At 46.1% G+C, this 26060-nt stretch overlaps 3 protein-coding genes across 3 annotated transcripts; 2 read left to right on the forward strand and 1 right to left on the reverse strand.

The window, feature by feature from the left end:
- Positions 1 to 1409: 1409 nt before the first annotated feature.
- On the forward strand, positions 1410 to 3776 carry LOC309682059 (uncharacterized protein; the record flags this gene model as incomplete). Its single annotated transcript, XM_082496077.1, has 2 exons — positions 1410 to 2383; positions 2699 to 3776. 2 exons carry the CDS (start codon positions 1410 to 1412, stop codon positions 3774 to 3776), a joined length of 2052 nt encoding a protein of 683 aa, XP_082352203.1.
- A 6506-nt stretch (positions 3777 to 10282) lies between these two features.
- On the forward strand, positions 10283 to 10798 carry LOC309682060 (uncharacterized protein; the record flags this gene model as incomplete). The annotated part of the gene is made up of 1 exon (XM_082496078.1): positions 10283 to 10798. The coding sequence occupies one exon, from the start codon at positions 10283 to 10285 to the stop codon at positions 10796 to 10798; it is 516 nt and encodes a 171-aa protein (XP_082352204.1).
- A 7566-nt stretch (positions 10799 to 18364) lies between these two features.
- LOC309682061 (uncharacterized protein) lies at positions 18365 to 19387 on the reverse strand (the record flags this gene model as incomplete). The annotated part of the gene is made up of 2 exons (XM_082496079.1): positions 18365 to 18673; positions 18800 to 19387. 2 exons carry the CDS (start codon positions 19385 to 19387, stop codon positions 18365 to 18367), a joined length of 897 nt encoding a protein of 298 aa, XP_082352205.1.
- Positions 19388 to 26060: the final 6673 nt, after the last annotated feature.

Here is a 26060-nt window from a genome sequence, read left to right on the forward strand (position 1 = left end):
GGCAGAGGGGGAGGATAACCATCTCTAATCCCGGTCTCTAATCCGGGAGTCTATGGCTGTCTCAGGGGACGGTGCAAGAAAACGTAACAAATTAACTTTTATCAAAACAAAGTTTAATCCCGAGGGGGATTGTTTCCAGGCTGTATCATCAGTTCTTTGTTCCCCATCCCCCATAGGAAATACGTGGATCAGGAATTCAAGCTTGCAGGCAGCAGTCATAGTGCTGCATGTACCACCTCAGTGGCCAGGTTTCATTAAAATTATAATGTAACCAAGTAATTTAAGGATTGGTGGTGGAGCAGGTCTGGATTATTATAAATTTTATTTCCATACCCCTGAGGTGTCTCACTTCCGGGGACACGGACACTGAAATCATATAAAAGGATTCATTTTGTACTGTTTCTCAAGCCATTTTGGTTTCATTTCCTAGTTGCTGGTGGCGAATTGGGTAAGTCTCTCTTGGCTTACTGGGGAGTAATGTAGTGGCTGGGGTTATTTAATTTTAAAATATTATCTGCAGAAGCAAGTTAGAAGTGCTTCTGCTTAGTGAGATTTGTGTACGGTACTTATCAAGCAGCTGAGGTAAGAGTAACTATTCATTCCATCTTCTACCAGTCTTTATTTGCTATGTGTTTTGCAATTGCTGTGCTTTCTCCATCAAGATGTATCTCAGGGTAGTTGAGAGCGGACTAACCTCGGTCTTTCCCCAATGACATTGCTACTCTGTTTTAACCAGGAAATTATTGGGTTTGAGAGAGATCAAAAGGCAAGTCTAGGACTTCAAAGGAAAAAAGTGGGAGGGAAGATAAGAACTGGAGTCTCGCAGGCTGCAAGGGTAAGCAATGCCTGGAAGGAAGTCTGGATGAGAAGAGCTAGGAGGACTTCTGTGGGAGAGGTGGGGAAGCAGCTGTGCTGTGAATGTCAGATCCTTTCCTTGTGGAGGTTCTCCGGCATGAAGGCTCCACTCATGTCTTCTAGCCGAGGACCTGTGTGTGGACAGGAAACTATCAGAAGCCTAGTAGTCTTCTTTTCGGGTGGAAATAGGGAAGTAATGTCAAAGAGTTAATCCCAAACCAAGGGGGGCTGTGGACAGGTGGGGACTGTCATTACTTCAGACCCTGCAATATAATCTAGCTAAGCCCAAATAACACCAATTTTCTTTCCTGTTTTGAGAAGAACTTGTTTGAAATATTTGTGCAGCCAGTAGCTACAAACTTGTCTAAAATGCTCTCGTGGAGTTAGTTCCTTGCTATGGATTTCAGGCTGCTTTCCCAGTATATTGTTCAGTATTCTGCTGGAAAAACTATAGTTTAACTCAGTGTATAAAGTAGCCTTGTGAAAACTGAACGTCTCTGTTTTCCACAAAGTATATTCCTTTCCTGCTTTCAGACATTACCCCTCCCTCAAAGATGCAGTGCCAGAATGACTGCCAACTGAGACAGCTCTGCCTCCCACCTCCCACCATCTTGGTGAAGAGTTTTCCCGTGAAAAAATGTGTGGATCCCTGTGGTGCTGTCTGTAACATCCCATGCTTGTCTCCATGTGTGAATCCCTGCTGCTATGCTAGGATTCCTCAGGGCACCACCACTTACGTGAACCTGAGCAATCTTGGTGTGACACAGGCTGCCCAGTGCGTGGATCCGTGCTGCCTCGGAGTCACCATGTGTGCGCCTCCGTGCTGTGAGGAAGTGACCAAGTGCACCACCACACGTGTGGACCCATGCTGCTGCAAAGTGACTGAGTGCACCACCAGATATGAAGATTCATGCTGTGAGGAGGTGACCAAGTGCACCACAAGGTGTGTAGATCCCTGCTGCCAGGAATTGACCAAGTGCACCACCAGATGCATAGATCCATGCTGTAGTGAGGTGACCAAATGCACTACCACCTGTGTGGATCCCTGCTGCCAGGAAGTCACTAAGTGCACCACCAGATGCGTGGATCCCTGCTGTAGCGAGGTGACCAAGTGCACCACAAGGTGTGTGGATCCTTGCTGCCAGGAAGTCACCAAGTGCACCACCACGTGTGTAGATCCATGCTGCCAGGAAGTCACCAAGTGCACCACCAGATGTGTAGATCCGTGCTGTAGTGAGGTGACCAAGTGCACTACCACATGTGTCGATCCGTGCTGCCAGGAAGTGACCAAGTGCACCACCAGATGTGTAGATCCCTGCTGTAGTGAGGTGACCAAGTGCACCACCACGTGTGTGGATCCATGCTGCCAGGAAGTCACCAAGTGCACCACCACGTGTGTAGATCCATGCTGCCAGGAAGTCACCAAGTGCACCACCAGATGTGTAGATCCGTGCTGTAGTGAGGTGACCAAGTGCACCACCACGTGTGTCGATCCGTGCTGCCAGGAAGTGACCAAGTGCACCACTAGGTGTGTGGATCCCTGCTGCCAGGAAGTCGCCAAGTGCACCACCAGATGCATAGATCCATGCTGTGGACCTGTGATCAGATGTGCCACCACACGCGTGGAACCGCGCTGCAGCAAAGTGACCAGGTGCACCACCAGATGCGTTGATCCATGTTGTGGACCTGTGACCAGATGCACCACTAAATGTGCAGATCCATGCTGTGACACAGTGACCAAGTACACCACCAAGTGTGTTGACCCATGCTGTAGAGAGGTCACCAAGTGCACCACTAAGTGTGTAGATCCATGCCGCGATAGAGTGACCAAGTGCACCACCAGGTGTGTGGATCCGTGCTGTAGAGAGGTCACCAAGTGCACCACTAAGTGTGTGGATCCATGCTGCGATAGAGTGACCAAGTGCACCACCAGGTGTGTGGATCCGTGCTGTAGAGAGGTCACCAAGTGCACCACTAAGTGTGTGGATCCATGTTGCGATAGGGTGACCAAGTGCACCACCAGGTGTGTGGATCCGTGCTGTAGAGAGGTCACCAAGTGCACCACTAAGTGTGTGGATCCATACTGTGATAGAGTGACCAAGTGCACCACCAGGTGTGTGGATCCCTGCTGTGTACCTGTGACCAGGTGCACCACCAGGTGCATAGATCCATGCTGTGGAGGTGTCACCAGATACACCACTAAGTGTGTGGATCCGTGCTGCGGCAGAGTGACCAAGTGCACCACCAGGTGTGTAGATCCCTGCTGTGGAGCTGTGACCAGATGCACTACTAAATGTGTGGAGCCGTGCTGTGGGCAAGTGACCAAGTGCGCAACCAGGTGCGTGGATCCCTGCTGCCAAGAAGTGACCAAGTGCACCACCAGGTGTGTGGATCCCTGCTGCCAGGAAGTCACCAAGTGCACCACCACATGCGTGGACCCATGCTGTGGAGGTGTGAGTGAATGTACCACCACATGTGTGGATCCATGTTGCAAAGAAGTGACCAAGTGCACCACCACATGTGTGGACCCGTGCTGTGGAGGTGTGAGTGAATGCTCTACCACGTGTGTGGATCCCTGCTGCCAGGAGGTGACCAAGTGCACCACCACGTGCGTGGATCCCTGCTGCCAGGAGGTGACCAAGTGCACCACCACGTGCGTGGATCCCTGCTGCCAGGAGGTGACCAAGTGCACCACCACGTGCGTGGATCCCTGCTGCCAGGAGGTGACCAAGTGTGCCACCTCATGTGTGGATCCCTGCTGTGGGGGCATTCAGGCTGTTACAAAGTGCGTGGAGTCCTGTCCCACCGCCTGTGTTACACAAGCCACCCCGCTGTGCATGGGCACATGCACCTCTGGCTGTGGCCAGCACTACTCCATCAAGTGTGCAGATGTGTGCTGCCGTAAATGCATGGCTCCTTGAGGGCCTGCATGTGGGGGCTGCTGTGGTGGGAGCCATTGCCCTGTGGAGTCTCCAAAGGCTAAGGAATGAAAATGGTTTGCAGATCCCGCAACCTGATGACATCTTCCACACATCTTTGCTTTCCTAGTGCCCTTCCTCTCCTAGGAAGAGTAAATCCTCAAAGGGTTTTCTTTATGTTCTGTATCATTTCTGTTATATTTACCTCACGCACAATGCGTTTCCTTGTAACACGTAACTAATGGATTTTGTGCCCCCAGGAATATTGCCTGGGAGAGAGATTCTGTAATTCTTCTTTGCACTGGTGTGGATGGAGGAATTTCTACATTTGTTCTTTCTTACCGTCTTCTCCTTTTCTTGTATGAAGCAATAAAAAAAAAAAAAAATATCTTGCCATCAGTTGTCTGCAAGCATTTCCTTCACTTTTGTGTTCCCCCAGACTCACACACTCTCCTTTTAATTCCTCCCTAAAAGCCTGATCCCTGTAGAGTGGCAGCTCCTGCTGGAATGCATGGGAAGATCTAAGGCAATAGCCGGAGACCTGGGACTCATCTGGGATATCCCAGATGGTTGCTGGGAGAGGGGATGCTGTACATCATGAGGCAGTACTGCTCTCCCACAGTTTTGAAAAGATGCTGAAAACCCAACTATTTGCTGAAGTTGTCCTCCAAAGCTGGAGGAGCTCGGGGCCAGCTGTGTCTGCATCCCACGGGCAGAAATGAAATGTTCCATTCTGAGCAATGGGTAAATTATCCACTAATGAGGGGAAGACAAGCAGGTCTGGGAGACTGTGCCTCGTGACTGTCACCCATGTGTAAGAGGTCCTATCTCAGCCTTTTGCAATCAACTTCTATTTCCTTGTCTCTGGTGGCAATAAGGCAAGACTCATCTCTTGGGGAGATTGACACAGATCCACCACCACTGAATTCTGCAGAAATGTTATTGTATTAGCAAGGTGCCTTGGACAATTTTGGTAACCCTCCATCAATATCTTAGCGGGATCCCAGCGCTTCCTCCTTAGCACCCAATTTGTTTGCCCAGGAGTGGGCAACATCCTCGGGGGCTCGAAGTTGCCCTGTCACACATGCCAAGGGTGGTGCTCTGCAGGTTTCCAGAGCAGAGATGGTGCAGCGCAGGATCAGGCTTAGCAGCAGCTGCTGAAGGGAGGAGAAGATGGGGAGGCAGACTGCGGGGGAAGCTGCTGAAGCAGCAGACGTGGGCGCAGCTCTGTCTGTGAGCGCCCACTGGCTCCTTCTTTAAAGATGCCCCAGGGCACATGGCTGGTGACAAACCTGCAATTATCGCTGTCTCACTTTTTCTAGTAGAGGAGTCCGACCAATCGTGGGACGTGATAAATCGTACCCAATGGACACAGCATTGTGGGCGGGTTGGGAAGATGTGGCCTCGCAACGAGCGTTCCACCCTCACAGCTCTTCGGTTTGCGTCCCCCTCTCTTGGCAGGTTGTGGTGGACACTGGCTCTCGCCACTGGTCGTACAGCTCTCGCCACTGTGGTGTCTGGATGTTGGCAAGGGCTCTAGGCGTTACCTAAGCGCAAACGCTACACAACAGAAACGCCAAACCAATTGAGGCTTCCTAATCGTCTCTCTGTGGAGGTCTGATTTGACTCCCAAAACCTTTAAAACTCATTAAAATGTTCTGTACAAGCAACGATTTCCTTTGCTCCTGCTCCCAAATCAAATGGAACAATCTTATGGGAAATAAGAAACTGTGGGTGGAAAAAATGGGAATCGGATAAGATTTTCCCTTAAATTATTTCCTTGTAGCATCCTTCTGATGGCATGATGCTTGCATTATGACTAATCCTTCATGTGAACATATAAACTCAGATTTTAAAAGGCTGAGACCATTAGCAGACATTTCATTTCCAGGTGAACATCACCGGATTGTGCCATAGGAAGAGAAGCAGACACCCTTCCCGAATACCTGAACGTTTATACCACAGCTGTGAAACTGTTATCACAGTTTGGGAGAAAATTGCTGCTCAGCATAAGCAAATGTTGTAGGGCCACAGTTCTTGCTCTGTCAGGCAACCTGCTCTGATCTCTGAAGCATATTCCTCAGAGATCAGGACACGGTTTTATTCAGTAACGTAAGAAAAAACTAAGGAAAGCTAGATACCCATTCTAAAATATCGGGAAATCAAAGCAAATATCTGCAACAGGCAGAAGGCAAAACATAAAACAGATGAGTTGTTTGGTTTTTTGTTTAGGTTTTTTTTTTTCCCCACAACCACAGCCAGTTCCTCTTTTTCAGATTTAATTGCATTCAGATGCTCACTTATCATTCTTCACAGAGCACTCACCTTCCTGAGTAAACAGGAAAAGAGGAGGATAGCGACGTATTTGGGTTCCTCTCAGCCCCAGAAGTAATGATCTAATTACTTGATCAAATAGTCCCTAGGGCATGGACTAGACGAGCCACTTGTTTTCATGTGAGACTAATTGCATTCCATACTCAGCTTCCCAGCATCTCAGCTATGCAACAATTTCCCAAGCTGCTGGAGCAAGAGACCAGCAGCCTGGAGACCAGCCCCACCTGGAACCTGCCCTGGGTGCTGGATCACACCCTCCCAACTTCCCTGGGGAGTTGTGGTATGATGAGAGGGGAAAGTCAGATGTAATGAAACCCCAGACTTAGAGATTTAATTGCAACAAAGTGCAGGAGAGTGGGCTGGGAAGGTCTTTCCATGCTGAGAAGACGTCTTGCCACGCTGAGAAGAGGTCTTGCCACGCTGATAATATGGGGAGAAACCTTGATTTCTATGAAAATGCTTTGCTCACCAAAACGCGAGTAGTGTACTATATGGGATGCTGCACATAAGCAAAATGAAATCCCTGATGCCACGAATGCTTACTTAGGAGGCCTTTAGTTAAACCAAGGGATGCAAAGAAATCCAGAGGCATCATATTTTTAAAGCAAAGTGTTCAGCTGTTCATGACTTTTTTTTTTTTTTTTTTCTAGCAGAAATCCAGCTGTACAGCCCACAACGGTGCATACCTAAACAGTTGCACAGGGAAAAAAACTCAGGTTGAGATGTCCCGTCAAAAGTCATGATGTCCGCGCATCCTGAAGTTTTGTACTGATGTTCATGATCATGTCTCCATGACCACGTGGTGTTTCATGTCTGCAGGCAAAATTTTTATAGCTGTAGGAAAACAGCTCCAATCTTGATGTGCCTCCATCTTTGGTGGCTCTTGGTGGTGAAGTACAAAGTCTCTCTTGGGTTATTGGCAGCTAAAAGTGTTGACCATGTTCTTTTTTACTGAATTTTTTTCAGAAATATACTGCTGAGCACCAGAACACAGTGCTCAGGAGGGTCCTCTTCTACAGCACCGAACAAACCTCTGGGTAGGGTAGTCTGTCTCCTCTTGGGCTCCAGGAACCTCTTCTGGTTCAGGTTTGTGCTGTCATGCTCTTTTCATCAAAGCACTACCCATCACACCAGCCTCTGGTTCTGCAAGAGACCTTAACTCGTGCTGTTCAATTAAATAGATCCCAGAAGTGTCAGATTTGGAAAAATCCCTTATTGTCAGCTCTTTTGCCAAAGGAGGATGGCCACGAAAGGATGTTGCTGGGGGGGTCCTGACTCACTGAAGTTAATGTGATTAGTCAAATGACCAAATTGCTCATAAATGTAATAGAGATCCACAAATAAGTGTCAATTAAGAATAATAATCCAGCCCTCTGATGTCCCCACATATTACAAATGCAGATCAATTTATGTCTCCTAAAATGTCTATTTCTCTTAGAAGTCGTTACAATTTCTTGCTAATCAAATATAACAATAGGGTAACACAATAACCCACTGTGGAAAGGGAGACGTAGGACCGGTCCTTTGCATTGGTTTTAGAGGTGAGCCTGGAGCCGCAGGAAAGCATGAAGAACTGTACAAACCAGACTGTGACAAACTCCTCAGCAAGATAAGTGTTGGAGGCTGCTGCCGTGAGGGAACCTAAAAGTACTGGAAGAGAATTCTTGCTCAGCATCACCCAGCAGGGTTAGCTCTAGGATGAGAAGATGGAGAGAGTTTAATCCGTCAAAATATTGGACACCTCAAGCTGAGCTAGTCGCTCTCTGTTCATTTTACAGTCTGCAGGGTGTATTTGATGCGGTCGTGGGTGTTTCTCCTCACCCCGAAGCAGTTGTCTAACACAAGCAAACACTGTACAAGCCCTTATTTCTTCCTATCACCTATAAAAGTTGCCAGGGCAGGGTACGAGTCTCAGTGGGAGAAACAATACATGTTGCGTTGAGTCCGTCCAGAGAAAGAAGAGGAGTGGAAAGACTGAAGGAACCATGAGGTACTGCTGGAGGATGTCGATGCAAATCTGCCAACTCACATGGGCTTAGGACAGGAATTCCAGATTCCCCACATAAACACTAGAAAGGAAGCAGTGCCGATGCCTGCAATTCTCCAGCGGGACTCCTGGTTTCCAGCGTAAACAGGATGCACTGCTCATGCTGAACAGGTTGGGGTTTGCTTTTTGCCCGTTTAGCATTTGTGTAAGTGATCTCATTGGGGAATTTGGTCACCTAAGTGTAGTCTGATCATCACATTCCACCTCCATGATTTGAGTATCTCGGAGAAATAAAGATTTTTCTGTTCTGCGGAGATGAGTGAGATATCACCATCAGGAAAAGGCTTCAATATGCTAATACGGAGTCCTGGGCCTAAATTCTGCATAAACTAAAGCCCTTTATGCTGCTCTGGCAGTGAAAAATGCCATGAAAACATGTAGGCCTTTACTTTGCCCCAAATGTCTTGAAGAGATCCTCAAGTTAACCAGAGTTGTGTCCCCATTGGCATGGCCAAGCATCGGTGTTGTTAATAGAAGGTGGAGAGGAATGGGTTGGGTGTATTTAATGGCTAAAAAGGTATTAGAGAAAAAGATACTTCAACAGTTTGTAGAAGTGCTGGTGTCCCACTGCAGGATTAGCTGTTTCTTACCATGAGAATTAGGACGTGCTATTTCTCATAGTAAATCAGATCAATTGCCCATTTTCCCTAATAATAGCTGTCCATTCTTACTGCATTGAATAAAACCCCAAGGTATCATTCAGACATTATGGAAATAAGGAGATGAAAATATCCACGCGCATTTAATCTTTTTTTGAAAAGCAATTAATCCAGTACCTGTGTTTTTTTAATTACTGTGTCATTCCCATTGGGAACCACATGACTCGCATATTCGGTGGAAGCAAAATTTGCTCAGGATCACATGTTTTTCCTGGAAGAGGTTTTCCATCAAAAATTAGGATGTAAACAAATATGTAAAGCATGTATAGGCGGAGCCTGTTCAGGTAGTTAGTGGTCAGGTGTCCATACCCCTGGGCTCCCTTGTTTCCGGAGATGACGCCATGCAAGCCATATAAAAAGGTTTGCATTTTGATGCTTGCACCAGTTCATTTGACTGCTCCCTCACTCACCTGCATTGGTGAACTGGTAAGTCTTTCTTGGATTTATCAGGAATAATGCGATGGCTGTGTTACCTGGTCTTTCTGGTCAAAGGAATATATTACTGATCACAGGAGAGCTTTGCTTCTGGTATTTCTGTTCCAGGATTCGTCCTGGAATGGGGGAGAGAATGTTCGACTCTTGCTTAGAGTTTGCTCTTCCTTAAGTAGCTTGCAAATGTCTTGTCACCTCTTCAGAAACTGCAACTGTCTCTTGGTCTTCTTCATATTCTGTCTTCATTAATTATTTCATACCTCGTTATGTCTGGAAATTAAATAAATTAGTGGATGCTGCAGAGTAAGTCTTGGAACTTCAAAAGAGATGGGTGGGAAGAAGCATTATCTGAAAGAAGGAAGCTGCAGAACACCTGAGGGCAAAGCTGCAGGAGATATCTGGGAGAAGTCAAGATGAAGAAATGAATTGGAACTAAGAGCTGCAACCTCTGGGCCAACCCTTCTTTTATGAAAGGATGAGCCTATTAATTTTGATACAATTCCAGTGATGTACCATGATACACAGCTGGAGAATTTGAGATAGTGTCTGAATTTGTGCTCTTTGGGCTTTAACCTCAGGGATTAGCAGTTCAGTGTCTACACAAAGGGGGATGTGATCTATGGTGCATGTGAAGAACTGAAGAAGTGATAAGCAAAAGATGGGCCCTAGAACGTCAGATGATTTAATTACAAAAATAAGGAAATTAACTATTTTCATGTAACAGCTTCTACAAAGTTTAACTGTGGGCAATTCTCTAAAATTCAGGGTTTACGGCTCTAGTCTTCCTAACAGGGATGCTTGCAGGTGCCCAAGAAAAGAAGGAATAATCTGGCACTGTTAGTTGTGTATGTCTGAAGACAGAAATCATTTACACGTGCAATTTTTTCTAACAGCCCTTTGCTCAGTCCAACTGCTAACTGCTGTACATGTTTCAAGAGCTCAGGTTGTGGATTGTGGCTTAAGAGGAAAGTACAAGTGTCCTGACTGTGCTCCTCTCTTTTTACCTTTCTCTTTAGCTGTACCAGCACCTCAGAAGGATGTCTTACTACGAGCAGTGCAAACAGCCCTGCCTGCCCCCTCCCATTTGCGTGCAGAAATGCGCCAAGTGCGTGGAGCCCTGCAAGACAGTGTGCGTGGAGCCCTGCGGTAGTGTCTGCGTGAAGCCGTGCTCCACGCCATGTGTGGAGGTCTGCCCAACGCCCTGTGCCACCCAGTGCACCACCACCTGCAGCACCCAGTGTGTGGAGCCTTGTGCCACCCAGTGCACCACCACCTGCACCACCCAGTGCGTGGAGCCCTGCAGCACCCAGTGCGTGGAGCCTTGTTCCACCCAGTGTGTAGAGGTCTGCCCCCCTAAGTGCATCGATGTCTGTGTACAGCCATGTGCCACCCAGTGCCCAACCCAGTGCGTGGAGCCCTGCGTCACCCAGTGCTGCACCAAGTGCGAGCCCTGCCCACCGCCGTGCGTGGAGGTGTGTGCCACCAAGTGCGTTGATTCCTGCGAGACCGTGTGCCTGGAGCCGTGCAGCACCGTCTGCTCCCACCCATGCTGATGGCCTTAACGCGTGAGCCTCACATCCAGCCCTGATGTTTCAGTGCATTGCGATAGCCACAGGCTCCTCCACGGAATGAAAAACAGGTTACAGACCCATCTGCGACGTACCGAGACCTCTCCTGACCTGGTTGCCCCACGATCTTTTTGTCTTGGAAAATATTTTTCTGAATGTTTCCAGCCTGTATCTTTGCTTCCTGTGATACTTCTGCTACTGCCATCTCCGCACCTTTGTCTTGGTAACTGCTGTTGGCCAATATTATACTGCTAGGCATCTTGGGAAGTTATTTAGCAATGGCTGTGTTGTTAGCAGTTGGTGTTGGAAGATGTCTCCCCTTCTGGTCTTTAATTCTCATCTTGTCTTTTAATGTATGTCCTCTTGTCTTTTAATGTCTATGTGCAGCAATAAAAATTGACCATTGATGGCATAACATGTCCTCTTGTCTTTCTTTCATCTCCCTGTTTCCATGTCTTTGGACCCAAGAACACCTTCCCCTTAAATTTTCCTTCTGAAAGCTGTTGTGGCCATGGAGGATTTGTGCCTGCAGTGCAGTGCTGTAAACGGAGAGAGCATGCACTGTAACATGGAGCAATGTCTTCTGATATCATAAAAAAACATTATCCTGTCAATACTTTTCTGACAGATATTAAAAAAAATAGCATTGTCCTACTTGAAAAGAATAATAAAACTTTAATTTTCACCTTTATTAATGATAGAATTTTCATCTTTATAGCTCTGGATTTTGGAGGCAAATCTTAGAAACTGTTAAGAGGTAAATTTATGTGGAAGAAAGCCTCAAATCCAAGAAGGAAGGAATTGAAACATTCTTGCTGGGATTTTAACTATTTCTTAAAAACATTTTGATGCAGATGAAAATGGTATTTTTGATACATTCTTCCCATGATCCTCACTGACTAAATACAGAAAGTAGGGGATTTGGCTTCAGGATATGAATTTTCTCGTGGTTCAGGAACAGGTCCAAGCCCTGCAAGATTGCAGTTCTGTTCCCAGCTTTGCTGCAGATACTCCGTGTGGCTTTGGGCAGGTCTCACTCTTGTTATCTGTCTGTTCCCCATCTGCAAGGAGGAGAAGTCACATCCCCAACTGATAGAGTGGTTGGCATTATGGTTTCATTAACAGCTGGCAGGTATGATAATATTTTAATTCACTTATGAATGCATCATCTTCTTCATTTGGAGTCATAATTTTGAAACTGAGGGAGGCCCATTGTCTCGCGGGACATTATACACATTTAAACGCTGTGTTTCAGAGATAATGCTCCCATTGTCTTCCATACTGTGCATGTGACTTGCTTACCTCTGTCTCCGTGATGGCCACACAATTTCCATGTCTGGGATGTAGAGAATTGCTCTCCACCTACCATATTATTACAGCAAGGGTGGAGATCGTCTAATCTGGAATGGAAGAGAGTTATATTTAGGTGTGTGTAAACACTGTTACCAAATCAGCTTTTAATGAAACCTTGTGTGCAGGTGTAGAGAGTTTAACAGATTCCTTTTTGTGTTATTTCTGTCAACACCAAAAGGTGACACCACCAAACAGGGATAATGATAGGTAAAACATGTCTCGGTAAGGCAAACAAATTCTATACCTGAACACACTTTCCAGTTCAGATAGACAAAACAGGGGTAGGTGGGCCAGATATTCAACAGCACAAAGATGGAGGGGAAGCTGAGGAACCTCTAATTCCTACTGTTGGATGCCAGCCTTTGGGGATTCAGCGATGAATGCTGCCTCACTAATAACTCCTTGCACTGCCACATGTGTAGCGTCAGTGCCCACTTCCAGGCATGGAAAAAATCTCCGTCAGGAGGTCATGTGCAGCTACTAATGAGGTCCATCTCATAGGCTAGTCACCTATTACTGATTTCCAAGCATCTTCATCCAGCTCTATCAGCTGTGTTAGTAATTTAGAATTTTTTCTCCTCTCCCTCTCTGCTGCGAGCATTGCAGCAGGCGCAGTAATCATCGATGAGGGCATGCAGCTTGGGAACCCTGGGGGAAGTGGCGGAAGGGACCTGTTGGTTTGTGCTCATCACGCTTCCTGCGCCCGTAGGAAAAAATGTGTTGCAAAAGCCCTGACACACTGCTCTCCTATGCGCCTGTGGTTAATTCTGAGCATTGCTAAGATTCTCCTCAATATTCACACCGAATTGGTAACTTGTGGTCTATGTCAACCTCGGGGTCGTTAAGATCCCTGGTAAATCAAGCATGAGTGAGGGATGTTAAGATTTGGGATGATGTTTTTTTCCATTAGCACCTTCTGCCCTCCGACACTCAGTTGAAGCCGTGTCCATCATCTCTCCATGTATCACACATCCGTAATGGAGACTGCACTGTAATTTGTAGGGCTGAATACGACCCCACAGGGCACAGCACTGAGGGATACTCAGGGGAGGATTGAGTTACCTTCTCCATTAGAGCTAAAGACAATGTTTCAGTTGAAACTTTTTCTCAGCTCCTTCCTTGGAAAAATTTCAAGGGGATCGACGTTTTTCCAAAACATGGATACACCCCTAGAAAAAATAATTTCTGCCATAAATTCATCAAGACAAACCCAGTGTTTGTAAAAAAAAAAAAAAAAAAAAAGCTATAGTCTCTTCAATAAAAAGCTAAAAAGCTACATGAAAGTGCAAGAAAAATAAGGGGAAAACTTTCTAATTTCCCAGCAATATAAAGTGTTTTATTCCCCCTTTGGGTAAGGAAAACAGAGAAGGATGGAAGCAAAACCCAAAAGCACAGACTGCCAAAAACAGACCTGCTGCCCTTCCCAGGAGCCGGGCTGCAGCACCCAGACCTCCCCACCCCACTCTGATTTATGCCAGCTGGAGATCTGTCCTGGTATTCACCGACAAAACTATCAGAAAACACCTAAATTTTATGCAAATGTGTTCTTCTCACTCCAGAATGGATGTGAGCCATCTCTCAAATCTGGGTTCAGCTGTGGGATCTTTGCCCAGGGTCGGCACAAGATGAATTATTAATAAATTAGCCAGTTATTACCAGATTGGGTGTGCCTTGCATTAAAATCAACAAATCCCCCGCACCTGAAAGAGGAGGTATCTCTCACGGACCTTGACTGAAGTCCAGGTGTATGGAGGTGTCAGTGGAGCAGGTTCTGGTTGTGAAAGATTCTGGTCATCAAGTTAATCTGTTGTCATCAGCTCCCGGGGCTGACTTCCAAAAGCATATAAAAGCCTCCCGTTGGGGAGGCTCTTTAACTTGAGTAGCTGCTTCTTCTCTTCCTCCAACGGTAGCAGGTGAGTCCCTTGATACACTTTTAGCTCTATAGGTGGGGGTTTCTGATGCTTGCTTGCTTGGGAGACAGTGTGATTTTTCTTTATTTTGTTTCTCCAGTAACAGTTTTGACTCATCTCCCTGGCAATTTCAACTCTGTACAGGTGAAAGCCATTTTATGATACTTTGAGACTTTCTGAGGCCCCAGATGGTGGCTTGCTGACTCTTTGGACCCACAAACCCTTGTCAACCCTCATAATATCTTTTCCAACTGATAAGAATCCATGTGGATAACCATCAGGTATTGACTATCAGCTGTCAAAGGATGGCATCCACCAGTGGCTTGTCTTGCATCTGTTGAGCAGCCGTGGGCTGATCGCTCCAGTCTCCTGGATCTCCAGGGCTCTGAATTTCACTACTTTGTATAAAATCAGCTCACTGCTGAGCAGAAGGGCGCTTCACCTGCATTTAACAGCCGGAGACATGGTTCCTGCTCTGATGCTCTCAATGAACTAAGCAGAGATGAGGCTGTTGCCAGAAGGGGTTGTTATCAAACAATTCTTTTTCTCTTTCAAAACCACTTGCAATATTGAAATGTCCCTGGCTTTCTGCTCTTCTTTGACTAGTTTTAAATATTGCTCTGAGATTCTCCTTGAACTAAGTGTGCTTTCATAAAAACTCTCATTGCTGCTTCACTTCAGCTTTAAATGTCCAGAAAATGGTGAACAGAGGGAAAGAAGGAAAACTCCTCTCACTGTTTCTCTTCCCCCCCCACTTCTGTAACCATTTACCTGTTTGGATCACAACTTTGTTAGGGTGGTGCTTGCCTCTTAAGCTCATTTATGCTTATATACAGTTATGCCCTGAGGCCTCAGGAGAGTGGCTGATCTCCACAGAGGCCAACAGTGATGGAAGCCCAGAAGAGCAATATGGGGCAGCTACAGCAAACTAGAGCTACCAACACAAATTGGGTCTGAACAGCAGCATCCTCGGGGACTTCCAACAGTGGGGTTTTTGTGTGTGTTTTGCTGGTAGGATTAACTTTTAAAGGCTCTTCACTGTTGGTTTGATGTTAAAGCTGAAAAACTGAGTGAAACTATAATATCCAGAAAGGCAAAGTGTGGAGGGCTTAAAATAACTGAAATGGCACCTTGGTCTTCTTCCAGGCTTAGCAAAGATGTCTTCCCACCAGCAGAAACAGCAGCAGCAAATACCTTCGAAATGCCAGGAAAAGTGTCCTCCAAAGTGTGTGGAGCAATCCCAGGCCCCCAAAGGGCAAGTCAAGTGTCCTGTGAAGAGCATCCCGCAGCAACAGCAATGCCCAAAGCAGAAGTAGTGCTAACAGCAATGGCCACAAAGTGCCATGGAAGGTGCAGATGCTCATCTCCAAGCTCTCCTCCTGTCTGCTGGCTCTGCCAGAATAGCCAGAAACTTGCTGCACACCTCCTCTGTTTGCAAGCAGAAATTACTTTACAAACAGATGCAATTCATTAACTTGGATTTATTTATCCTCTACTGTAAATAAAAAGGGGCTATTTTATTCTGATCTTTAATCTGGGACATGCTACAATAAAATCACGAGTAACCTCCTGAGTTGCTTCCTGATATTTTTTCCTCACTTTCCTAGTGTCGTTTGTTCTCTTTTACTTTCTTTTATTAGCCAAAGAATTACCTTTAAACATACACTGGTAGATAAGGCACACATGCGGGGACCCATGCATGTTTGCCTTCCAGGTTTCCCAAGGAATTATTTGTCCATATTTTTATTTCAGGTAGTTCCAGAAACCAACAGCTATTAATATGATGACCAAGTAGACCAGAAATGGGAAATGTCTAGAGGAAGTGGGACACAAAATGATCACATTTTCTAGAAAGATGCTTTAAATTTAGGGTCTTTGGGGGCAGAGCTGCTGCCTAGGCATCGGAACTGGCCTAGGATTAATGGTCTTCCTATCTTGGGGCAATCTTACCAGTTGTTTTCATCCTGAACTGGAGGAAACTTGGCTTTCTGAAAGATGTAATATTCTGATGTATATTCTTGTGGGCCTATCAAAACATTAATTGTGGTTTTAGAGTCTCAACTATATAATAACTGCTGAGAGGTGAAGAGTCTTTGGAAGCTTTTAACTCTAGAAAGAAGCTTTTGCTTTCTCAGAATGAATAGTTTTTGTTTTAAAAGAAACAGAAAGATGATTTGGGATGTTTTGGTTTATTAGCAGGACATACTGGCTTGGCTAATTGATTTCCAGTCAGCTGTGTGGCAGAGGAGGGGAGGAAACTTAGAAATACAGAAACTGTTGAGTGATACAATATTGGTGTCCGGCAGACAGACACAAATTTGCTCTGCCACCCAGAAGCTGTGTGGCTCAGTGTGGTTCTGTGATTAGACGATGAGGTTGGACATATCTGACAGGTACGGGGCCAAGACAGTGAGATTACCTCACTCCTGGCTCATCTGAAATGTGGGAAAAACTCACTTGCTTGTGCTTGCAACCTGCCCTGTAGACCTGCCTGTGCCTTACATCTGCCGCAGGTCACAGAGTCGTTGGCGATATGTCTAAATTGGGCAGGGTGACCACTGGGACAGCTTGGTGTGAGCCGATGCCACGTGCCATGCTCTGGGATGGGGTGTCTTGTGGTGTTTCAGTGCAATTAGTGTTTTAGCACCATCAGCTGGCGCATGGACTGACACAGTGCAGGGGCTCTTCCAGGTTCTCAAACCTGGAGGTAAGCAACAGACCCAAGGTCTCCTGTGAACATCTGAGTTCCCGAGTCCCAGTTTTCCCAGCTTTGATGCTAAAAAATAACTACTGCATGCTGAGGCTCCTTTTCATCTTTTTAAGCAGAAGCTGTTAAAGATCTCCACAACTTGGGATTCAAAGTAATTTTTATTGTTGATTTTCACAGTGAAATAAATCCTGGATACAATATCAGCCTAAAATAATTAAAGATAAGTACCAAACACATATGCAACAACACTGTGTGGTGAAACATGTTCCAGGGTGTAATTGAGAAAGCATGGTGTATGCTTCCTTCTTTATCCTGTCTAACAGATGGAAGCCACCCCTGAGGTTAATCTAGTTCAAAACACGTCTGGATTGGATTTGATTATTTCTGTATTTGCCATAAATAATCTCAGATTGAGCTGTTCTTTTACACATCCTAGAAAATCCAAGGTGAGCTCTATGAGGAAAGTGCTGATTACTACCAATTCAGGTAAGCAGATAGTTAAGAGGTGATGGCTCTTTTGTAAAAAATCTTTTGATTTCCTCTAGCCCAATGGATTTTTTTTTTTCAATTGCATAATATATTCAGCACTAGGGATTCATGATTCAGAAGGTCTTGCTGCCATTGACTAGAACCCCTTAGCAGCAGGTTCTGCACAAACCTCAAATCCTATTATTAATAGGCAAAACCCCTAAACGCAAGGTGGGAGATGGCATTTGAGTGCAGGGAATTGGGCAGGAAGGCATGAAAACCAGGAGGAAGCATGCAAGTCTGGACAATGAGCTGTAGGTCCCTGATTGTGTTTGGGTTAAATTTGAATATTTAGCTTAATAAATCCTGACTGGAGCCCCTCTGCAGGGAGGACAGGCTGAGAGCGCTGAGGGTATTCAGCCTGGAGAAGAGAAGGCTCCGGGGAGACCTTAGAGCCCCTTCCAGTGCCTAAAGGAGAGCTGGGGAGGGGCTTTCTACAAGGGCATGTAGTGACAGGGCGAGGGGTAATGGCTTCAAATGGGAAAAGGGGACATTGAGATGAGATATGGGGAAGAAATTGTTGCCTGTGGGGGTGGTGAGACCAGGTTGCCCTGAGAAGCTGTGGCTGCCCCATCCCTGGAGGTGTTCAAGGCCAGGTTGGATGGGGCTTGGAGCAGCCTGGGCTGGTGGGAGGTGTCCCTGTCCATGGCAGTGGGTTGGAATGAGATGATCAAGGTCCCTTCCAACCTAAACCATTCTATGAGTCTATGACTCAAGCGTGCCATCATGTTCTTTGATCTTGCAGGCTTTTAAATGCCCAGAAAGAGATGGGCAGAAATTCAGGCAGCTGGAAAGCTGGACATGTGGGCCTACGACACCACTTGAAGCCCTATTGTCTATCGAGTGTCCTGATGTGTCAGGTAGCATATGGCTGTTAGTATAGGATAACGCTAGCGTTAGCTGCAGGGGGAGCTGGGAGCTGTTCTTCTTAACAGAAATTCTGCAGTGAATGAAAGGGTGTTGGAAAACGACCTCTGATTGCAAGACGTGGGGAGAGGTGGTTTGGGTTTGCAATCTTCTCTCTTCAAGGCTTCCCTTGTCAGCTGCAAGTTACTTCTGCACAGGTGGCCACTGGTTGGGCTGCTTGACCTGCTGCTGCTCAATGGGAGGATACTTCTCTGGAACGGAGCATTTCCCTGGCTCAGGGCAGGGAGCAGGGATTGAGATGGGGACCTCTTTGCACTCCTGATCCTCTGGAGGGCATGGAGCGGGCACTGGGATCTCCTTGCACTCTTGCTTCTCCTGAGGACATGGCGCAGGTTCAGGGCACGGAACAGAGATTGGCACTGGGATCTCCTTGCACTCCTGCTTCTCCTGGGAACACGGTGCAGGTGCAGGTTCAGGGCATGGAATTGGGATTGGCACAGGGGTCTCCTTGCACTGCTGCTTTTCTTGGGCACATGGTGTGGGTTCAGGGCATGGAACAGGTTTTGGCACAGGGGTCTCCTTGCACTCCTGCTTCTCTGGAGGGCATGGGGTGGGCACAGGGATCTCCTTGCACTCCTGCTTCTCCTGGGGACATGGTTCAGGTTCAGGGTGTGGAACGGGGATTGGCACAGGGATGTCCTTGCATTGCTGCTTCTCCTGGGGACATGCTGCAGCCTCTGAGCAGGTACCGGGAACAGGCACAGGGATCTCCTTGCACTCCTGCTTCTCCACCACAGATGGAGTTTGTTCAGAGCATGGAACAGGGATTGGTACAGGTGGCTCTATGCATGCTGATTTCTCTTCGGGGTATGGAACAGGCTCAGGGTGTGGTACAGGTGGAAAAGTTGGTGGTAGCTTGCTTTGCTGTTGCTGCTCCTGGGGTGGACACTCGGGTATTACGACCACTGGTGTTTCTCCCTTGCCTGGTTCAACCACCGGTGTTGGCAATGGCACTGTTTTTTCTGGTACCACCACCACTGGGACTGGTTCTGGGCAAGGTGTTGGGACTTGGACTTCAGGTTGCTGCTGTGGACATGGGACTGGCTCAGCGTACAGCACAGGCTCTTGGCTTTGCTTTGAGATCGTTTTATTCAGGCCAGGTGGGAGGGTGATTTCCTGCTTGATTTGCATTTGATTCAAAGACATCTTTGCAGGAAAGAAGATTATCTGAAAGAAACGTCAGAGTGTTACTGCATCTGCTAAATGAAGTGCGTTGCGATAAGGGTGAAACAATTATAAGAAACATGAATCAGCTGCAAGAGTAAAGTTCTCTTAGTTTGCCCTTGGTTGCCCGTGGCATGTTGGCTCAGAGAGAATTGTGATTTGCTCTTTCTTTTTCATCTTGCCTTTCAGCTCCTGCTCTGACTCTGTCTTATCTTGTTCCTCCTTTTTGTTCTGCAGTGTGGGACAGCCCTGTCAGGTCTGACTGAGGTAGAGCCACTCCTTTGAACCTGGAGCTGATTTACACTTCAGAACTCTTCCTCCTGTTGCTTAGCTTTTTCCTGACGCGTAAACTCCCTTTCATTTCTGTGCTGGAGAATTGGTGAGAGGAGCTGGCAAATACCAGATCTGCTAGTTTGATAGCGGTTTCAGAAAATGAAAATAATAATAATAAAAAAGAATGCTGAAGACAAACATTTTTAAAAGTTTGGTGTATCAAAAAGTAGAAAAATCTAAACCTGGGCCCAACAGGATATTTTATGTTGACAAAACCAAAATACTTCATTTGATTTTGCCATTTTTAAAATGGTTTCCAGATTTTACTTGGACTTAAAAACCTCTGGTGCTAAGGCCTCAAGGTGGACCTCACCAGTAAGCTGATATCTTTCTGTATTATTAAAAGTCTTTACAGTAACAATAGGCCAACTCCTCCTTTTGCTCTGGTTTCACTCTGACTTCATTGATGTAATGGACTGAGGTTACCTGTGGCACAATCCTTCCAACTGTCATGGAAAGAATTAGCAGTAGTAATGCGTCCCTGTGTTTCCAGATTATCATGGCCACTAATAATACATGTAGCTGGCATGAATCAGAACAATCAGAAGGGATTTCTTCTGCCAAGGCAACAGGCCAAATGAGTTTCCCTAACAATTTCTAAAATTCCCTCTCTTTTGTGGGCTGCTGAAGGCAGGCACCAGGCTCAGCTGGACTGGCGCTGTGTCTTTGGTAAAGTAGAGGACAATCTAAGGGCACAAATAAAAGGTTGGAGTCACAGAAGTGTTGGTTGGAAGAGGCATTTTAAGTACCCTCAATGCAGTACTACCACCAACACACATCAGGTGAGAGTGTGCAAGTTCATTCTCCCTTCCCCTCTCAGCACACGCTCAAAGCACATTCATTCTGCACTTCCTCCTAGATCCTCCAGGTCAATAACACTTATCTCTTGCTATTTTCTTTATAAGGACTTGATAAGATCTTAAGCCAAATTAATACATTGTTCTTGACATGGTTAGCATGAATGATACAGCACACTAGGAATACTTTCACCCTTCTGCTCCATACAGCCCCTCATACTCCCAAATCTCTTTTACAAAATATTTCTTCAATGAAATTGAAATTTTAAACCTCCTCTTGTTATAAATAGCAGGATCACAGAAAATAGATTTGGAAGGAGGTCTAGGAGGCCATTTAGACCTTCTTCCCTGAAGGCAGGATCAGTTATACTTAAACCAACATAATTTTATCTAATCTCTTCTTCAGAAAGGATCTAATTTAGCACTTAACTATCCTCAGATTTACACACAACCTGAATTTGCCTTGCAGAGTTATTCCAAGACTGCATGTCCTACCCCAATGCCCACAATTTCTCTTTGCAGGAATCTTTTGCATATTCAGAGGTATCAAATAAAACACTAAAGAGTCTGCCTACATTAAGCCAAGTAGTAAAATTATAGACGTCAAAAAAGTATCTGTATTCTCCAACTTACCCAACCAGTCAACGAGGAAAAGCACGAAGTGGAGTGGATGGTGGAGCACTGAGATTTGAGAACTTTTATATGGTTTCAAAGCCCTGCCTTCTGGAATGAGTCCTCCTAGGTAATGAGCTCATTCTTTCACAACTGCCGTTGTGCATTTCCTCCACAGACTTGTTTCACACGTAGGCATTGTGAAGAGAGGCTTTTGGTGCAGAACGTGTTTTAATCCCCTGACTAATCTGATTTAACAAAAAAACTTTCTGTGGGAATAAAGGTCATACCCTCAGGTTAATACATTCACTGCGGACCTCACCGAGACCAGGGGTCTTGGTGTGGTATCAACCAGCGTGGGTCCACTTCAACCCATGCATGAGCCATTTCACATCAGCTAACGTCCCTGCTTCTTAGGAGGTATTTGTAGTTTAAGATGGGGTGCGTGTGTGTAATCTGTACTTCTCTTGGCTGCTTTTCATCAATGAATTTTCTAAAGTGACTTTCTTGTGATTCCATAAATGTGTTGGATGAGTTGTTGTTTTTTTTTTTTCCCCCATGAAGATCTTCATAGATTTCATTCTTTCATTTCAGAACAGATGATTTTGAATGCATGTTATTTTCTATGGTACAGAGGATGCAGCTCCCAGCTATCATCTAAAGGTGTCAGAAGAGGGAGCTGAGTTTATATCCATGTATCATGGGAAAAGTAAAGGGATTTTTTAATAGTGTACAAGATTAGTTGCATCCAAATGGAATTGGGAAGCCAGTCCCAATGGCATTTGAAAAGGTGTTTCAATCTACATGTGAAATAAAGGGAGCTTGTAGCATATACAGTTTCGTGTAAGTGTATATAATGCATGTAAGCATTATTCCGTGTAAAAAAGTTTATCGAGTGAAAATAGCTCACTGACTATTATGCCTGAAATCTCAGGGAGCCATCAGGATACAGGTCAAACAGTCCTCGTTTCTGATGGCAGGATTATCTTCAGCGGCGGAGACGACGCGTCCCACACAGAGGTGAATTTCATCATATTTGGTTGTCTTGGGATGATCTTTGTCGATTTTACCAGAGCTCTTATCGGAGCACGCACTCCAGATGCAATCGTTGCAACAGGCTGAGCTGGTACCCGTCACCTGTTGGGACTCCTGGGCCACAAATGTAAGAATCTGTTTCTAGCTGTGGTGTAACTTCCTCTGTTAATAATCATTTAGCAACTGAAGGATGGAACACCTGAATTTTAGAACACATCTTTTCCTATAGTGCGACTTCATCCCGACAACTTCTTTTCTTACCTCATGGCAGGAGGGGCCCTGCCTGGCTCTGGAAGATGCTCAGCTTTAGTCGCCTGCTTTCGCTAGCGAGGGGAATAGCCCAGCCCGAGCCCTAACCCTCACTCAGGTCTCACCCGCTGCTCTGCTGGTGCAAATTGCAGTGGCAGTTCTGCTGAAGGCAGGAACTAGGACACTTTCCAGCAGCAGAGAACCTGCCTGGCTGCTTTCTAGGTAGCATCGTGCTTCGCGGTTATCAAAATAGCCCTTCTGCTGAGATACACTCCTGGAGTTTAGCCCTTCTGCTGAGATACACTCCTGGAGTTTAGCCCTTCAACTCAGGGAGATAGAGGCAAAAAGCTCAAACTCTTAAAAAAGTGTTTTTTATCATTGCGCCTGTTGGCCTGAATTGTACAGAGGAGCTGGGTTTGGAAGGAGACAGTGCATTTCGTTAGAACAAATGTTGCATTTGAATATCTGTGTAATATTCACCAGTGAATACACACCTTCAGGTCAGAGCTTCAGTAACCTTTGTTATGGCTGTCAATTAGAGCGCTGGAGAGCAGCAAGGCACGTAGCACTTGTGGAACGGTGTTAAGGCCAAGACTGTTACAGGCCATGGCTCTGTGTTGAGACGCTGCTTTTATTTAAGCAAGCAGTGAGGTTTCTGGAATATTTAGGTGTCAAATTTCCAGCCTCAACTTGCAACATCCAGTGACTAAAAAAAATCACTTTCCATAGCTGGAAGGGCAACGACCTGAACCCTGTCTGGAGATCAGAAGGTGGGGCCGTCCTGACCTTAAACACTGGTTTGGATCCAGGTCTGGAGCGGCTCAGGGAGGTCACTTCACCTCTTTGTCAGCAACCTCAGCAGAAAAATGGTGGTAATTATCATCGAAGAGGTTCTGAAGTCAGCCTGTGGAAAGGGAGTGAATGTTTTTCCCATAGTAGAGGTGTAATTGCTTTCCCCTTCCATGTGAATTGCACAAAGACTATTTTTAGAGGCAAAGGCCATATGCAGTGAAACCTGCCTTACTGAAACATTTGGGAAACTATGGGAGAAACGTGCACAGAGTAAGGTGGCTTCACAGGCAACGTGGACCTCAGCAGCTCCTCAGCTCTTGCCTGGTGGAGCCTGGCTCAGCTCCCAGTTGATACTGAAGCTGTACCACTAATTCCAGGGAACGTAACACCACAAGTAAAAAGAAGAATACTGGCCCGAGCTTATCCTTCTGCCTGGACAGAAAATGCTACTCCATCTCCCACGCAGCTTGGGAAGGTCTTGCACTGCTGTCAGCCCATCAGTGGCCTTGCAAATGCGGCTCAGTCGAGACAACATTTAAAGGTCCCTTCCAACCCAAACTGTTCTATGATCGGGTAATTAAGTCCCCGAAAGTCTAAGGTGCCCTAGCAGGTATGCAGCAGTTTTGTTAGCAGTTCTGAATAGAGGTCTGTAACTGTCTACTCTATGTGGTTTATCATTGAGATGAGTGTCTTAATGTCTTTAAGGGTCCTGAAGCTGTATTGCTTCAGTCTGAAAAAAAAAAAAAGATCAGCTTTTTTAGAAGTGAGGACCACTGTGGAGAAACTCAGCTCAGCATGTGAAATACCCGCAATGATCCCCACCTCACGTCTGCATGGATGCTCTTTGATTTTCCTCCGTCCAGTGCTTTTAACCTTTGTGCACAGAGAAAATGATCTGAGGAAACTACTGCACTCCTGGATTTCGTGTCTTGGTGTGATTCAGAAGTTGCTGAACTGGATCTCCCAAGACATGGCTTGCCCTGATGGCTTAATTAGACACTGTTTCGTTAACACCCCATCTTGTTCTTTATTATTGTGTCTGTCATCATTTCAGGGTGGACATCTTGATTGACTCATCTCACAAGACAAAAAACATAATTACCTGTTACTGAATTTCCCAGTATCGGTCTGTCTGCCTGTAAGTCCGGTCACTAAAGCACCTGCAGACTCTACCTTGTCTCCAACTGCTGGAGACTAAGCGTCAAGTCATGTTACAGAAAAAGAGAAACTGGTCACCCACGGGGATGGCCAAATGCTTTAGTATCCAAGTACTGGATATGAAGTATCCATGCTTCAATATCTTTTCCCTGCTTGTTATTCCAGGAGTGATTCCTCTTAATTTTTGTCACAATACGGCACCTGAGCTTCCCAGGAACCAGAGGGTTTCCTATTAGACCTACATCAACAGATTAGTTTAACAACTCTCAGGAGACGTACGTGGCTGAATCACTGCGTGAAATCTGTGATTTGGTGTTCATAGTTATAAAACCACTTCCATAAATTCCCCGGCCACCATCTTAAAGCTGGTTACGTATTTTGATTCCAGTCTTCTGATTCGGCAGCCTCTTCCAGAACCTCCCTGCACTGCTGCTCGAAAATCTTCTCCTTATTCCCTGCCTAGATGTATTCCTACCTGCTTCTGCAGAATTACCGTGCTTCTCAAGTACAACAGATCACCTCATTGAAAACCCACTGGGCACAACAGGAACACTTTCCAGTCAGCCATCACATCAAAGAAGCTAATTCTCAATTGCTCTGTTCATGCACTTGAGCTCAGGAAGGAACTTCTTGGAGTTCAGCCTGTCACCAGCCTTTTCTAACCCATACATGAGGCCGTGCAATTGTGAAGTAGAGCAGCCTGGGGGTTCCTCTCACTTTGTGCTCATCTTGGCAGCGCTGCTGCTGGAGAACGGGGAGCAGCTGGGGTACGGTGCTGTGTTTCGGGTTTCCCTGCGTTGGAAGGGGACAAAATAGCAGCTTGCTGGAGTGGAGAGGGACCCTTTATCAGGGAGTGGAGCGATGGGACAAGTGCAAACGGTTTGACACTGACAGAGGGGACATTGAGATGAGATCTGAGGAAGAAATTCTCTCCTGTGAGGGCGGTGAGCCCCTGGTGCAGGTTGCCCCGAGAAGGTGTGGCTGCCCCATCCCTGGAGGTGTTCAAGGCCGGGTTGGACGGGGCTTGGGGCAACCTGGGCTGGGGGGAGGTGTCCCTGCCCAGGACAGGGGCTGGAATGAGATGATCTTCAAGGTCCCTTCCAACCTAAACCCTTCTATGTTCCTGTGGTGGTCAGGCCCATGCCTGGAGCAATAGGGAGTTCTCGAGGAACCACTTGCATTTGGATAACGTTGCTTTTTGCTTCTAAAGAAATCAGAAGAGACCTTGAATGTTGCTGAAGTTCACCCCACACATTTTAAACTTCTGTGTGTATTTTCTGCCTGTGTTATTTTTGTTGTTGTTTCTGGCAGGACTGAAACGATGGGGCCTTACTTCAAAGCATTTGGAAAACATGATCCTAAAACTTCTCTATTAGCTGAATTGATATGGAAAGAGGAATATTATAAAGCTTAGTGTGTCCTGAGCATCTGATTTAATAAAAAATTCTGGCTAGGAGAACAGACTCTCTCGGGAGGAAAAGGAAGGGGTAAATCCCAGAGCAGCAGGGAAGATTTTGAGGAGCCTAAGAGCCCTGAATGAAAGATGTGTGTGACCCAGGAGACTGTGACACAACTTTGATGTCCACAGAGTTCTGTGCACAACAAACAAACCACAAAAAGGCTGAGTGCTGGAGAAAGAATAATCTAACAAGGTCTGTGTAATGAAAGGGACATTGAGC

The sequence above is a fragment of the Vanellus vanellus genome, assembly GCF_965231255.1.
Source record: "Vanellus vanellus genome assembly, chromosome: 27".
NCBI classification, from domain to species: domain Eukaryota; kingdom Metazoa; phylum Chordata; class Aves; order Charadriiformes; family Charadriidae; genus Vanellus; species Vanellus vanellus.